The 16810-nt window shown below is 39.1% G+C and overlaps 1 protein-coding gene across 1 annotated transcript in view; it reads right to left on the minus strand.

Annotated features, from left to right (window-relative positions):
• SPTA1 (spectrin alpha, erythrocytic 1) overlaps nt 1-16810 on the minus strand; it is a 76381-nt gene that overhangs the window by 17321 nt on the left and 42250 nt on the right. The window contains exons 28-39 of the mRNA XM_062193687.1: nt 15481-15580; nt 15173-15370; nt 14283-14426; nt 13669-13772; nt 13198-13360; nt 12811-12942; nt 10441-10578; nt 10153-10257; nt 8735-8943; nt 7446-7566; nt 6778-6899; nt 3614-3746 (exon numbers count right to left, since the gene is read on the minus strand). Of these exons, the coding sequence (XP_062049671.1) occupies nt 3614-3746; nt 6778-6899; nt 7446-7566; nt 8735-8943; nt 10153-10257; nt 10441-10578; nt 12811-12942; nt 13198-13360; nt 13669-13772; nt 14283-14426; nt 15173-15370; nt 15481-15580 (1669 nt within the window). The remainder of the gene's footprint in view (nt 1-3613; nt 3747-6777; nt 6900-7445; nt 7567-8734; nt 8944-10152; nt 10258-10440; nt 10579-12810; nt 12943-13197; nt 13361-13668; nt 13773-14282; nt 14427-15172; nt 15371-15480; nt 15581-16810) is intronic.

Consider the following 16810-nt stretch of genomic DNA (forward strand, 5'->3'; position numbering starts at 1 on the left):
CTTTATATACAGAAGATCAGTTTAGTATATATTAGGTAATGATTTCAACATCTTCACCCCTTATTTCCAAAAAATAATTTTCAAATAATAATTCTAATAATAAACAAAATAAGATACATTAACACCAGTGAATCAGAAACAAAAGAATCACAAGAAACTGTAATGAATAATTATAGAACAACAAACTAGATAATCGAGAAGAAATAGAGGAAGCCCTATAAACACACAACCTATCAAGAACAAATCATAAAGTAAGAAAAGACCTAAACAGGCTGATAACTAGCATAAAGACTGAATTAGAAATTTAAAAAAAAATATTTCAACAAATAATAGCCCAGGATCAGATGACTTCATTTGTGAATTTGATGAAATATTCCATGAATTAATGTCAATCCTCAAACTCTTTCAAAAGTCTGAAGAGGAAGGCACATTTCCAATGCACTTTTTATGAGGCCAACATTATTGTTAGACCTAAATCAGATAAAAACACCATGCAAAAAGAAAAATGCACTCTAATATTCCTAATGAACATAAATGCAAAAATCCTTAATGTAATATCAGCAAACTGAATTCAACAGCAATTAAAAGAGCAACTGGGATGTATGAATGAAAGATAAAAATCACATGACACTCTTGATGAATAAGAAAAAAGAATTAGACAAAATTCAGTACCTTTCATGGTAAGAACATTCAGCAAAGTAGTAATAGAAGGATATTGTGCAACATGATGAAACTGTTTATGAAAAGCCCACAACCACAATCAATACTGAAAAACTGAACACTTTCCCTCTAAGATCAGAAGAAGGAATATGTACCTACTCTTTCTATTTACATTCAATGTAGTACTGAAAGTGCTAACCAGAGCAGTTATGAAAGAAAGAAATAAAAGACATCTCATTCAGAAGAGAAGTAAAATGGTCTGCTTACAAATTACATGATCTTACATATAGGAAACCCTAAAGATTTCATTAAAAAAAACCCTATCCTAATGGGATTCGCTGCTCCTGCTTCCCTGCCCGCCCTCAGGCAAAGTTTTAAAAGGGCCTGTTCCTGAACACGTGCTCTCTTGGTTCTTCTCTCCTGCACTCTCTCCTCTCTTGGCTCATCTGTCTACTCTATCTTCTCTCCTCTCTCTCTCTCTCTCTCTCTCTTATACTCTCTTTCTCTCTTTTCCCTTCGCCACCCCTTCACTCCGGTCTGTAGGGTGTTCCCCAATAAACCCTTTCTCTTAAAAAAAAAAAAAAAAAAAAACTGTTGGAAGTAACAAACCAATCAACAAACTTGCAGGAAAAAACAACACATAAGGGGTCAGTGCTATGGTGTAGAGGGTAAAGTAGCCATCTGCAGCGCTGGCATCCTTTGTGGGTGTTACTTCAAGTCCTGGGTGCTCCACTTTGAATCCACCTCCCTGAAAAAGTACCTGGGAAGGCCGGCGCCGCAGTTCACTAGGCTAATCCTCCACCTGCAGCGCTGGTACCCCGGGTTCTAGTCCTGGTTGGGGCGCCGGATTCAGTCCCAGTTGCTCCTCTTCCAGTCAAGCATTCTGCTGTGGCCTGGGAAGGCAGTGGAGGATGGCTCAAGTGCTTGGGCCCTGCACCCGCATGGGAGACCAGGAGAAGCACCTGGCTCCTGGCTTCAGATTGGCACAGTGCTGGCCATGATGGCCATTTGGGGGGTGAACCAATGGAAGGAAGACCTTTCTCTCTGTCTCTCTCAGTAACTCTGCCTGTCCAAAAAAAAAGAAAAAAAAAAAAAGTACCTGGGAAAGCAGTGGAGGATGGCCCAAGTCCTTGGGCCCTTGCACTCACGTAGGAGACCCAGATGAAGCTCTTGGCTCCTGGCTTCTATTTGGCCTGCTCCATGCTGTTGGGGCCATTTGGGGAATGAACCAGTGGATGAAAGATTTTTTCTTTCTCTTTCTCTCTCTCTTTCTCCCTCTCTCTCTGCCTCTGCCTCTCCTGCTCTGCAACTCTGACTTTCAAATAAATAAATAAATCTTTAAAAAAGATCAATAGATAGAAATCAGCTGAATGCCAATACACTAACAATGGACTATCTGAAAAATAAATTAAGAAAACAATTCCTTTTGTAATTGCTTCAAAACTAAAATATTTAAAAATAATTTTCACCAAGAAGGTAAAAACTTTTGCACACTAAAAACCACATAACTTTGATGAAAGAAATTAAAGAAGATAAAAACAAATAAACATACCATCTATGGCTTGAAAGACAATATTTTTAAAATTCAAGACTGCCTAAAGTAATCTACAGACTTCATACAATCTTTGTCAAAATCAAATAATGTTTTTACAGAAATAGAAAAATCAATTATAAAATTCTTACAGAACTCAAAAAGACCACATGCAATGAAATAATCTTGACAAATAAGAGCAAAGCTAGAAGGATCACACTTCCTGGCTTCAAAATATATCACAAAGCTTCAATAATCAAAAGAGTATAGTACTGACACAAAGCTGATGTAGGTCAGTGGAACAGAATATATAGCCTAGAGATACAGCCACACATTTTTAATCAGTCAATGTATGACAAGGGTGCCATATTTGTCTCTTTAACAAAATTGCTCAGAAAATTGAATCCTAACTTAAAGAGAATGAAATTGAACACTTCATTATCTTATATCATGCCCCCAAATAACTCAAAATGGATTAAAGACCTAAATGCAATGCCTGAAACTACAAAACTCCTGAAAAATAATATAAGGAAAAAATTTCATGACATTGATCTTGATAATGATTGCATGAATATGACACAAAAAGCACAAGTAACACATCTAAAAATAATTTTTTTTTTGACAGGCAGAGTGGACAGTGAGAGAGAGACAGAGAGAAAAGTCTTCCTTTGCCGTTGGTTCACCCTCCAATGGCCGCCGCGGTAGCGCGCTGCGCTGATCCGAAGCCAGGAGCCAAGTGCTTCTCCTGGTCTCCCATGGGGTGCAGGGCCCAAGAACTTGGGCCATCCTCCACTGCACTCCCTGGCCACAGCAGAGAGCTGGCCTGGAAGAGGGGCAACCGGGACAGGATCAGTGCCCCGACCGGGACTAGAACCCGGTGTGCTGGCGCCGCAAGGCGGAGGATTAGCCTAGTGAGCTGCGGCACCAGCCTTAAAAATAAATTTTAAAGCTATCTGAGACAAACGACAACTTTTTGAATGGGATTTAATACTTGCAAACTATTTATCTAATAAGGAAATAATCTAACAAAATATCCATATAAGAAACTACTTCATCTCAAAAAATACAAGAGGTATTTCCCAAATCATTATAACATCAGGAATTGAGGGAATCTACAGAAAACTTATAACCTGTAAAAATCTAATTTATAAGGAAAGAGCTTTATTCAGGGTGTCTTTGATAGATAACAGATCATGGGATTAAAATTTGGGTTTTGCCTTCACATCTGATTGTGTCCATGACCTTCAATAAGTCACATTTTTGCACCCTGATTTTTTGTGTTTAATATTGGAAGAACTACCTGTAGTTCTCTCTTCTCCTTTTCCAATTAAGAGTAAGGTTCCAATTGTACAGGTGAAAACACTGACTATGTCAAGAAAGATAAAAATTAAAGAAAACTGACCCATGCTGCCTGTTCCTCACCTGAGTAGCAGCCAATGTGTCCCCAGAATCCCCTCGGGCAACCATAGCTTCCTTTTCACTGATCCAAGCTTCCTCTTCTTCAGCATTCTCCATGAATTGCAAGTATTCTAGCGACTCCTGCAAACGAAGTCCTCTGTAACAAGATGGTAAGCACCCATAAGGATATGAAGGAAATGGTAAGTATTGGGTATCTAGAACAGTAGCACAATCTCTACAAAGTAGACCAGCTTATTCTCAAAAGGCAACCACAGTTAAACCAGGACACAGAAGTATCTGATATATGCCTTTTGGTCAGCTTGCAGATCTCCTGTGAAATGGAGGAGACACCTCTCCTAGAAGTTTGATTTCTGGTATCATTTCTCTTTAAGAAATTTTGTTGGTGGAAGAGAACAGTTCAAACAAATCAAAATGCTAAGATTTCAGAGCTATAGAATATCAGCAGTAAAGCAGTCTCTGTTTTACTCTGAGGACTGCCTTCTTTCTTTTTTAGATTTATTTATTTATATTTATTTGAAAGTCAAAGCAGGTAGGGGAGAGAAGGAGAGGAAGAGAGAGACAGAGAGGAAGAGAGAAAGGGAGAGGGAGAGAGAGACAGAGAGAGAGAGAGAGAGAGAGAGAGAGTCATTCATCCTCTGGTTCATTCCTCAAATGCTTGTGACAGCCAATGCTGAGTCAGAATGAAACCAGAAGCCCAAAACTCAATCTGTGATATTTAGGTTGTGAAGCTGTGGATGGAAGATCTCTATCTCCTTCTGTATCTCTTTCTGTCTTTCCATTTTCTATTTTAAAGGAATTATAGATTTTTATCATTTTTAAGGCAGAGAGAGACAGAAAGATACTGAGACAGAGGCAGATATATAGAGATCCTCTATTCACTATTGCATTCTCTGAATGTTGACAAGAGCTGAGGCTATACCAGATTGAAAACAGGAATCAGGAACTCCATTTAGGTCTTCCACATGAGTGACAGGGTCCCAAGTACTTAGGAAGTCAGTTTCTGCCTCCAGGATATACATTACTAGCAAGACTCTATACCACATACAGAGGTGGGACTTGAATTCAAGTACTTCGGTATGGTATTCAGGCATCCCAAACAATAGCTTAATCTACTGTGCCATGAGGCTGACCCCATGCCTCATTTATTATATAATAAATGCATCACAATGTGACAGAGATTTCTTTTATTCCTGAGGAAAAGATGGCTTCCTATTGCCAACAGGCATGGAATTATAGACAGAAATTTTTAGATTTAGCAGTATATCGATGGAATTCAAATTGGCTTTATGGTTGTAGAAGAGAAAAATATTCCTCCATTATTTCATCACTAAGGGATTTATATAATATTAAACCTGGACAGTGAAAGTAAAATTATGTGTGCCTAATAACCTGATAAGAGATTAATATCCAAGATCTATAAAAAGCTCAAGAAACTCAACAACAACAAAACAAGCAATCTAGTTAAGAAATGGAGAAGGACATGAACAGGCATTTTTCAAAAGAAGAAATACAAATGTCCTACAGACACATGAAAAATCCTCAGGACCACTAGCCATCAAGCAAATGAATATAAAAACCACAGTGAGGTTTCACCTCACCCCAGTTAGAATGGCTATCATCTAAAAGTCATAAAGTAATAAGTGCTGGCAAGGATGTGAGGGGAAAAGTACTAAAATACACTGTTGGTGGGAATATAAACTAGTATTAACTGTTAAGGAAAAAAATATGTACCCCCATGTTTATTGCAGCTCAACTCATAATAACTAAAATATAAAATCTGGCCAGCGCCATGGCTCACTAGGCTAATCCTCCACCTGCAGCGCAGGTACTCAGGGTTCTAGTCCTGGTTGGGGCGCCGGTTCTGTCCTGGTTGCTCCGTCTTCCAGTCCAGCTCTCTGCTGTGGCCCAGGAAGGCAGAGGAGGATGACCCAACTGCTTGGGCCTTGCAGCAGCATGGGAGACCAGGAGGAAGCACCTGGCTCCTGGCTTCAGATCAGCACAGTGTGCCTGCCGTGGCGGCCATCTGGGGGGTGAACCAACGGAAGGAAGACCTTTCTCTCTGTCTCTCTCTCTCATTGTCTAACTCTGCCTGTTAAAAAAAAAAATCAATCCATATGACCAGCAACTGATGATTGGATAAAGACAATGTGTTGATATACATTATGGAATACTACTCAGCCATAAAAAACAAAATCCTGTCTTTTGCCACAAAATGGAGGCAGCTAGAAACCATTATGCTTAAACAAGTCAGTCTCAAAAAGACAAATATCATATGTTTTTCTCTGAAATATGTCAGTTAATATAGATTACAAAAACTGTATAGGATTTGGATGTTATTAGCTCTTATTTATAGTCCTGTGCAACTATGGTTGTTCTACTTTTTACTTGTTGAATTTTATGGTTAGTGGTGCATTAAGCCTGTGGCTATAGAGTGGGTTGAAATTATTTTTTTTGCAAAATTAAAAAAAGAAAGGAAGGAAGGAGCGGGATTGAGGGAAGGAGAGAGGGGAGGAGGGAAATATGATTATCTTTCTAGAATTGTAACTAGGAAATACATGAAATCCATTCACTTTATATTAATATCTTTTTAAAGAAACTAAGTTTGTTCTGTTTTAAAAAACATAATACTTGTAAGAAAATCATGACAGAAGACAAATACATGTAAGTGTCAGAAGAGAGGTATATTCAGGACAAAGACAATGATCCCTTCAATGGGGCAGACTTGGGCTGGCATTTGAGCAGGGAACTATGTGGCGCCGGCACACCGGGTTCTAGTCCCAGTTGGGGCGCTGGATTCTGTCCCAGTTGCCCCTCTTCCAGGCCAGCTCTCTGCTGTGGCCAAGGAGTGCAGTGGAGGATGGCCCAAGTGCTTGGGCCCTGTAACCCATGGGAGACCAGGATAAGCACCTGGTTCCTGGCTTCGGATCAGCGCAGTGCGCCGGCCGCAGTGCACCAGCCGCGGCGGCCATTGGAGGATGAACCAACGGCAAAGGAAGACCTTTCTCTCTGTCTCTCTCTCACTATCCACTCTGCCTGTCAAAAAAAAAAAAAAAAATACATGGATAGTGGGGAAAGCAGTCAATGCTGACCAGACACAGAAGAAGCTTCCCAAAACCAGGCTAACATTCAAAACCCAAGAAGAAAATTTTTCCTCAATCCCCACTCACCGAGCCTTGGCCAATTCTTGGAGCTCCTCCCAGTGTCGAACAAACTGAGCCAGCCGCTCCTGGATCTCCTCTTGCCCCACAGCAGCCTTGTCTGCCAGTTCCTCTGCCATATCCAGCACATTCTGAGGAATACACCCACTCCACGTTTCATTATCCCACTTCTCTCCCCATTCAGCCATATTCCCTTGGCAAAGGATCTGGTTCTTCTTACTCTCTAGATTGTTTATAACCTCTATGGGACATGGGGTAGTCGAGAATTCTGAGACGATGTAGAAAATCACACTAAAACTACCATTCTCAATTACCCCAAATATACGGACAAGTATCTCAGCATTTGTGCTGGGGACCCCTGCTGCCAAGTCAGACCAAGTTGCCTTCTTTTCATGAGGCTCAAGAGCAGCTTTCTCAGATGTTCCATCCTGAGTGATAATTGTCAAAAACTTTCCAGTAGTGCTAGAACTGCTCCTTCCAGGGAAGAGCATGGATTCCTGCTCAGAATTCTCATATTCACAGGAGATAAAATGTGAATGAGAAAAGAATGAGTGTGATGTGTGACTGTGACTGCAACATGCTACTTTCATATTCTGCAGGACTATCACATTTAAGTAAATTCTAAGTGACTGCTATCAGATTTTTATGTCTTTTCAGGTATGATATTCTTATCCTACCTGGATGGCAGTCTCATGTGCCACCAGCTCCCCCTCTAAGCGTTTGTGCCTCTTCAGTAAGTTCTGAACGCCTTGTAGATCTCTTCCATAGTCCTGGGAGCTCACTCGTACTAACTTCTCTCTGAGATCAATGAACAAAATGAAAAATTTGAAGTTTAGACATGTGAGATCATCTTGGAGGCATGGCTTACTAAGTGTGTATGTGTATATGTGTGTGCGTGTGTGTGAGAGAGAGAGAGAGAATGTGTGTGTGGGGGGTGGGAAATATGGTGAGTTCTAGAATATCTAGGTGTCAATAACCAAAAAAAGGTAATTAGCAACAGAAATTTTCAGCAAAGAAATTTTAACTTATGCCAGTACAAATTAAAATAGCATACTGTTACCCAACATATGCATTGCGAGAACAGCCTTCCTACTTATTCCTTTGCTTATCTACCTATGTATCTTTTCTTTGCTCAAGCTCAAGAATATACACTAATGTTTCTCTTTTCAAAAAATGTGAAAATACATATGAACTTCAAGGATTTTGTTATTTCTATTAATATATATAATAAATTTAGCCAAAGGGGAGGCAAAAGTGGCTAATGTAGAGATCACACCTATTGGGATGGTTCTAAGCATAAAAGATGTGAACATCACTGTGAAGCAGAAAGACTTCATAGACAAGATCATGACATCATGTGCCTTCTAAAAAGGCTTTCAACATGTTCTATTTGTTGCCCTAAGCACTCTGTTTCCCTTTAATTCATTTGTTATTCATAAGAATCAGCATATCTGTAGAATAAAAATATGAAGAAGCAGATTAAATAAGAATTAGGCAAAACAATTTATTTTGCTATTTTCCTAATCATATATTTTGCAAAAGAAATGGGATTAGCAATGGAAACACGGTGAATACTACATAGCATTCCCTTTGTGGCATCTACTTTGGCATCACAGAAGATAAATTGGATATAGGAAGAATAATGACAATGACTGGTCAGCTGGCTAAGTTATAAATGCCCTGACATTTCTGTGAACATCATACATTTTATGAAGTATCTAGAACAAGCCTATACGACTTCTTAATTTTGCTCCAAGAATGTTTGTGAACTGCTCTTCATTCCCTCCACACTTATCTCCCTCTGCTGCATTTAGTGAGGGAATATGGGAAAACAAAATTCACATTAACTTTAGGCTAAGGCAAATGCCTATTATTAATATCCATTCCAGCATAAACTGAACCATGTTTGGTGGACTATCCAATTACTATCTTGATTATGTGTATATTGTGAGTTAGTGATACACACTCTATCCAAGATTCCTCATCATCTAGGTCCTGGAAGAACTGGAACAAGGCATATGTTTCTTTCAGTTTCTCATGGTGTGCAGCTGCCAAGATCTGGACATCACCAAAGCGCTCATTGACACTTTTCATTTTCTCCACAATCTGTTCAACATTGAAAGTCCCACTGGACAGCAGATCTTGAGCCAAATTATTCAGGTCCTTGAGTGCATCCTAGAAAGTTCAAGTGTGCTCGGTGAATGATATCATATGGTTATTACCTAGACACCAGATCTTAACCTCTACTGGTTCCTTTTCAAAGAAAAGGTCAAGTAGATTGCTTTTAAAAATAGTCAATTTCATGTTATATAATATTATGTGTCTCACACAGAATATTCTATGCCTTCTTTCGCCATCTAGAAAACAAGATTTGGATGAACAATCTCTTGTACACTTGGGGGACTGTCTTTCTTCACAGCACTGAAGTTGACAATCACATATTGATTAATCAATTGAAATTTTCAATAATAACTATTTTATCGGTCACACTCTTAGGCCAGCCACAGAAAACAGTCAGAATCTTCTGTGTCTATTCCCACTATAACCCACTCCCCTAGTTACATAACAGAAAATATTGACCAGTCCTGAAGCCATAAACCTGTAAAGCCTTTACCTTCTTGCCCTGTCTATACATACTTGTATTATAAATCTAATACTAAAAAATTTCCCAATATGATCAACACCTGCCAGCATTTCTATGATTGTGTCCTGGACCAATTTCCAGTTGATACTAAGATGTAAATGGAATTATTCATAGGGTTTCTAGCTTTGGGAAGTGATGAATTCATATGCATATATCAACAAAAAGAGGTGGGTTTTAAAATCCACTTCCTGGAGTCTTAGAATCTATATAAATCAATTTAGCAGTGACTGTTAAAATGAATCTGCAAAGCCGTGGATTTGACCTGGCTAAAATAATTGCTGTGAGGATGAGTATTCAGTTTAGTGATTAAGACACTGGTTAAGATACCTGCATCTCACATTCAAGTGTCTATATTTGACTCCACATCCAGCTCCCAATCTTAGCTTCCCACCAACACAGGACGTGGGGGGGGGGCAGCAATTGATGGCTCAGGTAGCTGAGTTCTTGCCACCATGTGAGAGATCTGGATTCCGTTCCCAGCTACCTTCTGTAACGCCAGCCCTGGGCCAACCCTGAATATTGCGGACATTTAGGGACTCATCCAATGGGATCTCTCTCTCTCTGTCTCTCTGTCTCTCTCTCTCTACCTGAGTCTCAAACTTCTAAAAGTAATACTTGCTGGTTCAGGACACTAAGGTTATATTTTCAAGGCTATAGTCTCAAATGACATAGTAAGACAGGTGGGAGGAAAGTAGAAATATTTCCAATTCACTCAGAAATGAAACCCCAGCACCATTTACCTCTCGAGCCAACATCTCTGTTTCCAGTAGCTGATGCTTCTTGAGAAGATTTCCAGCTGAAGCCAGGTCCCTGGCTTGATCTTTCATGGCAAGCAATGTCTCTGCCTGGTAATGGAGAAATAAGCAACAAAGTTGACAGATGAAAAATTTCTTTAAGGAGACTAAGATTAGCATTTTGCTCCCAAATTTTTCCCAAGGATGGTCAAGGAAAGTGTCCTGATGTAAAGTTATAGACTTGGTAATTATTAATTAAATTCCCATGCCACCACCATTTCCAGGTGCAATTACCTCTGAGAGCCAGAACTCAAAGTCCCGGATGCCTGTGTTGAACCTCTGTTGGCGACTAGCCTCATCCAGCTTCTGCCCTTTGTCCAGTGTCCTCTCGAGCAAGAGGTCCCATTGCTTCTCCAGGTCATCCAGTTGTTCCTAGACCAAAGAATGAGGGGAATCAGGAACGTGGGTCATGTGACTACTTGACAGGATAATGTAAGGAGGTTCTGGAGGTAGGGATTAGCAAAAATGTTCTGATAAGTTGAATATTAAACATCTAAGGCAATTATGTTTGATCTGAAAAAATAGCAAGAGATGTTGGACAAACAGGAAAGGTTGAATAAAGGGTCCTGAGCTGATTTCAGGGACTGATATTCACATGCCATAAGATTCTGAGCTTGGAACCAGTATTGTGGTGCAGCAGATGAAGCAGCTGCCTGTAATGCCTGCATCCCATATGGGTGCTGGTTCAAGTCCCAGTTGCTCCTCTTCTGATCCAGGTCCCTGCTAAAATGCTTGGGGAAGCAGCAGAAGATGGGCCCAAGATGGCCTAAGATGGCTCTGGCTGTTGTAAGCTACTTGGAGAGTGAATCAGCAGATGGAAAATGATCTGGACAACATCATGCTGAGTGAAATAAGCCAGTCCCGAAGGGACAAATATCATATGTTCTCCCTGATCGGCGACAACTAACTAAGTTCTAGTACTATTTTTTTTTCTAGTACTATTTTTTTGTTCTAGTACTATTGTTTGAACTCTGTAATTAACACACAATTATTGTTAGGTGTTTAAATTTTAACTGAAAAGTGATTCCCTATTAAATATAAAAGAGGGAGGAGATGTACAATTTGGGACATGCTCAATCGGACTTGCTCCAAATGGTGGAGTTAGAAATGTGCCAGGGGATTCCAATACAATCCCACCAAGGTGGCATGTACCAATGCCATCTCACTAGTCCAAGTGATCAATTTCAGTTCACAATTGATCACACTGATAGGTCTAAGAGTCAAAGGGATCACACAAACAAGACTAGTGCCTGCTTATACTAACTGATAGAATCAAAAAGGGAGAGAACAATCCAACATGGGAAGCGGGAGACACAGCAGACTCATAGAATGGTACATGTCCTAAGTAGCACTCTGGCCTCAGAATCAGCCCTTAAGGCATTCGGATCTGGCTGAAGAGCCCATGAAAGTATTTTAGGCATGGAAAGCCAAGACACTCTGGGAAAAAAAAAAAAAAACCTAAATGAAAGATCTCTGTGAGTGAGATCCCAGTGGAAAGAACGGGGCCATCAAAGATGGAGGTACCTTTCTCTGAAGGGAGGAGAGAACTTCCACTTTGACTATGACCCTGTCGGAATAAGATCAAAGTTGGCGAACCCTAAAGGCTTTCATAGCCGTGGCAACTCATGACTAGAGCCCAGGGAGATTACTGACGCCATAAACAAGAGCGTCAAATTGTTAAGTCAGCAACAGGAGTCATTGTGTACTTACGTCTCATGTGGGATCTGTCCTTAACGTGTTGTCCAATGTGAAGTAATGCTATAACTAGTACTGAAACAGTATTTTTACACTTTGTGTTTCTGTGTGGGTGCAAACTGATGAAATCTTTACTTAGTATATACTGAATCGATCTTCTGTATATAAAGATAATTGAAAATAAAAAAAAAAACCTTGGTTTTAAATTTGAAATTGCATAGAAAATTAATCAATTTTTTAAAAATATCATGTAGGATCTCTGTCCTTAATGTGCTGTACATTGTTATTTAATGCTATAACTAGTACTCCAACAATATTTTTCACTTTGTGTTGCTATGTGGGGGCAAACTGTTGAAATCTTTGCTTAATATATACTAAACTGATCTTCTGTATATAAAGAGAATTGAAAATGAATCTTGATGTGAATGGAAGGGGAGAGGGAGCAGGAGAGGGGAGGGTTGCAGGTGGGAGTGAAGTTATGGGGGTGGAAAAGCCATTGTAATCCATAAGCTGTACTTTGGAAATTTATATTCATTAAATAAAAGTTTAAAAAAAAAAAGAAAATGATCATCTGTCTCTTTCTAGCTCTTTTGTACTTCTGTCTTTCAAGTAAATAAATCTGTCTTTTTAAAAAAAATTCTGGGTAAAAAGGATTTTAAAAAATATAAAATAAGCATGATAAGGTTTAGGGACTAAGTATCAAGCTTTCTTGGAGTTCTAGGTACTGAGTATGCCATAACAAATAAAGTCTATAATTTTTTAATGTTGATTTCTTTCTTGTGCCACAGAAGGAAAATGATTGACCACAGTATGGATTCTACAACTCCTGTATATTGAACATTTATAGAATTAAATCTTTCTCTTCCTGCTCCTTTGCATTCCAAAAATCACCTCAAAAAGAGCCCTTACCTTCACGGTCTCTTCATTGCCATCACATGCCCTCCGTTCAATCAGGGAGTTTCCCAGGTTAATGACCCCTTCTACTTGCTCGGCTCGTCCATTAACCTCGTTTTCAAAGGTCTGGTGTTTTAGGTATTTCCTCTGAAGGAAAAACAGAAACTAAATTACCTCTCACTTAGGGGATCAAAATGAGTTATCTTTAAAGAGAAGTGTGCTGGTGCTGTCATAACCAAGGTGATGGTGACTTCTGAAGGATCTGCTCCACATTAGACTCAGAAATCCCTAAGGGCAGGCACACTGGCTTCAGCAGTAATGGAGAGCTCAGTATAAGGGAATGACCATTCCACCAACAATCTGTGAATTACAAAATTTTATAAATTCTTAGTTTCAACTTGCCTGAATGTTGGTGGGGTCTTTGTAGGATTCATCGCAGGCAATGGGCATCATCTCACTGATCCATTCTTTCAGCTCTTCAAGATCATGATAGAATTGTTTCAGATCAGCATAGTCTCCAAGTTTTGTCCGCTCAGCAATCAGCTGATCTTTGAGAGCCTTCCATCTGGAAGAGAGATCTGGATTACTTTTTGCCCTCCACTCTTTCCCCCGCTCTGAAGCTAAATAAAGTTTCCTATTTGCCAACATGTCCCTTTTCCTCTTAGACAGTCTCACTGTTCTGTGATTTAAAATGTAATGTTCAAGCCAGGTAATTTCTAAGGTATATTCAATGCCTCTCATTCTATAAATCTGGATCAAAAGTTTCCTAAGATGTCCGGATAGTTTTAAGCATCTAGAAAGAATGAGAACTCAGAGTGTAGTCCTCACAGCAATGCCAGAAAAGATACATTTTCCTGTAGCTGAAGGTCAAACCTGTCAAGCAATTGTTGCAGCCGTGCAGCGATCTCTCCCTTGGCATAGTGATCATCAGCTATGAGTCTCCCAGCAAAATGTTCTAGCTGAGTGATCTTTTCTTCCTGTATAGAGGAAAAGAAAAGAGCCAGACAACTGGACATGAGGCCTTATTGCAATCCCCAATGCCTTCCTAGACTGGAACAGAGATACAGAGATATTCTTTAAAGTTTCAGGTGATACATTCAGGACCAAAGATTAAACACCTTACAGAGAGGTTGATTTCAGCTGCACAAGAAGTGAAACAGCTAACAGTCATATTGAGATGAGATACTTGTGTGGTCTAGGTCCTTCTCATGACCACTGTAGACGGTGAACTAGATAACACATAAGCCCATTTTTCAATCCCAAAACTTGGGTTTCAGAACAACGGCTTTAGAGTAGAAAAGTACAGCTGCTACAAGTAATTTGAGTAATATAGTGCCAAGAATTAAGCTGACCTGCATGCCCCTGAGCTTTCTGTAAGAAGCAAAAATGTCAAGATACTTATAAATCATGAAAGCATACACATATGTAGCACTTTTGCTATTATCACTAATGGTTATTAATAGAACTCTTATCTTAATCGCTGTTACCTGGGCAGCAATTGTTTTGTCCAAATCATCACGCTTCTTCATCAACGCCTCCAGACTCTCTAAGGAACTCAAGTCTTCTGACTTCAGGATATTCTCACGTGCCACCATCCAGCTCTCAACCTTATCACAGTCCCCATGGAACAACTATTTGGAATGAAATTAGAGTCAAATGGTATATTTATTCAAGGAGTACAGAGGAGATTTTCTTACTCTACCTCTTGATATTAATACGAAGGATCCTAACAGAGATGCTTATATTATTCCAAGAAACATTCATACAATGAATCTGAGCTGCACTGGGAATGACTATTCTTTCCTGAACACACATTTTATGATTGTATATAAGCTATGTCCAACTGTTAGATGGCTATTTACCCTACCCATCCCTGTTGAATACTGGCTGATTATTTCTTTAAGACTCTGTTAGACATCATCTTTCAGGGTAAGCTGTGACAATGCCACTCCCTTCCCACAAAAGTTCTAATCACTCCTTGCTATTTAGTCTCAAAGCACACATCGATTTAATTTTATTAATATTCATCTCATTGTACCAGAATGATCTGAACTACACATCTAATTTTACTACTTCAGAAAAGTTACACTATAGTCCTTGTGTCTGTGGAACCAGGTCCTGCACGTAGTAGGTCCACAATAAATTCAATCAATAATAATCACCCCACTTCATATGCAGGACTGACCTCAACGTTTTTTGCTCTTTGTACAAGGATGAATGCAACATGGCAATAATCAATCTATAAATCAGAGAGTACAGTGCCAGATAGACAAGGGATGTTATGTGTTTACAAGGAAACAGTAGTGAGTTATCTATGTAAAGCATACAAAGAACAGACAAAGGCCAAACTTGCTTAAGGTTAGGGAATTTGCTCTACCTGCAACTCCAGGCATTGGTCTAGGATCTTCTTACGTTGTTCCCAGGCCTTCTCCAAATCGTCTCTCTCCAGTCGGACAGCTTTAAGTTTTTCTTCAATATCAGGGCTAGCACGATGCCCACTGTCTATAAGTTCTGCACCAAAATCTTCTAAAGCCTGAAATGTGGGGGCCTCTTCCTCCATTTCAGCATGATGCTCCTGTGGTAAAAGGAGGAAAGAAACAAGTAAGGCCAATTCTGTTGAAAGTTTTAAAATGAGGGGAGATTTTGAAGTCAAATGATCAGCAACTATGACTCTTGTAACCATACCTGGTGTCGCTCAAGCAAGAACTCTGTGCCAGTTAAGTCCTCGGCCAGTTCCTGTGATGAGACCATGGCACTAATGGCCAAGATCCAATTCTGAAGGTCCCTTGAGAAATACACATTGGGATTGACAAAAAGCCTTTTAACTTATTACAAGGCTATCTATTCCATGACTTTTCCCCCTCGAAACACAATTGCAGAATAACACCTTCTATCTAGCTTTCTATGCTTCAGAGATCTTAGGTTGGAATTTTTACTGTATCACTTAATGATAACAATTCCTTGCATTGAGACCCTGTTCATTTAAATCATCTCTTTCAATTATGTAAAATAATCCTATTAAAAAACTGAGGATTTGTTTGTTTCCATACTGGAGATAAAAAGTCAGTTTGGAGAAGGTAAGTAATGCTAATGTGATATATCAAAAGCAGACATCTGGGCTAGAATGCAGACATTGGGAATTCTGAAACAGCATATATTCTATTATTTCTGATAATACTGATTCCCTTTAAGTGATTTCTGAGGTTAAAAAATAGATGTTATTGTGGAGTCTCTGGGAAGTTGTATCTTTTCTCTTACTTGTTAATAGAAACAGATCTGCATACTCACACACACACACACACACACACTGTTGATGAAATCAGGACATGTTTCCCCTCTCAAATGGTCAAGCGTTAGACAAAGCAAGCTAAAGTATATCCTCCCAGAGGACAAATGTAAATGCATTAATTTGAAAGTTCCATGATGGTTAAATTAGTCTTTTCATGACGAATGTATTTACTCTTATTTGCTAAGTAGGAATCCTTAGCTCCAGGGAAAAGAAGTCTACTTTTTGTGAACTAATGCATTCATCTGTTTAAGTTACTAGGTTTTATAAGGTGCTTATTTAATAACAAACATTGTGGAAAACACAAATCTATACTCTCTAAAGCTCACAGTTTAGATTGAGATAAAAAGAATATAGACACTAATAATTAATAAAAAGACTGATATTGGAGTCAGCATTGCCTTTCAAATAAATAAATAAATAAATATTTTAAAAAAATAAATTCAAGACTGAAAGCAAAAATCCCATGAAGAGATAGAATAAGGTGGCAATATTTCTGAGACTGGGAGCATTATTTCTGCAACACTAATTAGTAGTGATTTATAAAGTGAAAGGAGCATCATTTGACCTGGATTCATACAGACTTATATGTTTATATATGTTGTTGAGAAATGAGTATGAATGCTGTTTAATTGTACTATGTGAACAAGTACAACTTTACAAAGGTGTTAAATTGATGAGAGGATTGCCAAGAGCAAGTACAATCATTTGCCAAAATCCTCCTTCTTT

This window comes from Lepus europaeus, chromosome 5 (genome assembly GCF_033115175.1).
Source record: "Lepus europaeus isolate LE1 chromosome 5, mLepTim1.pri, whole genome shotgun sequence".
NCBI lineage: Eukaryota > Metazoa > Chordata > Mammalia > Lagomorpha > Leporidae > Lepus > Lepus europaeus.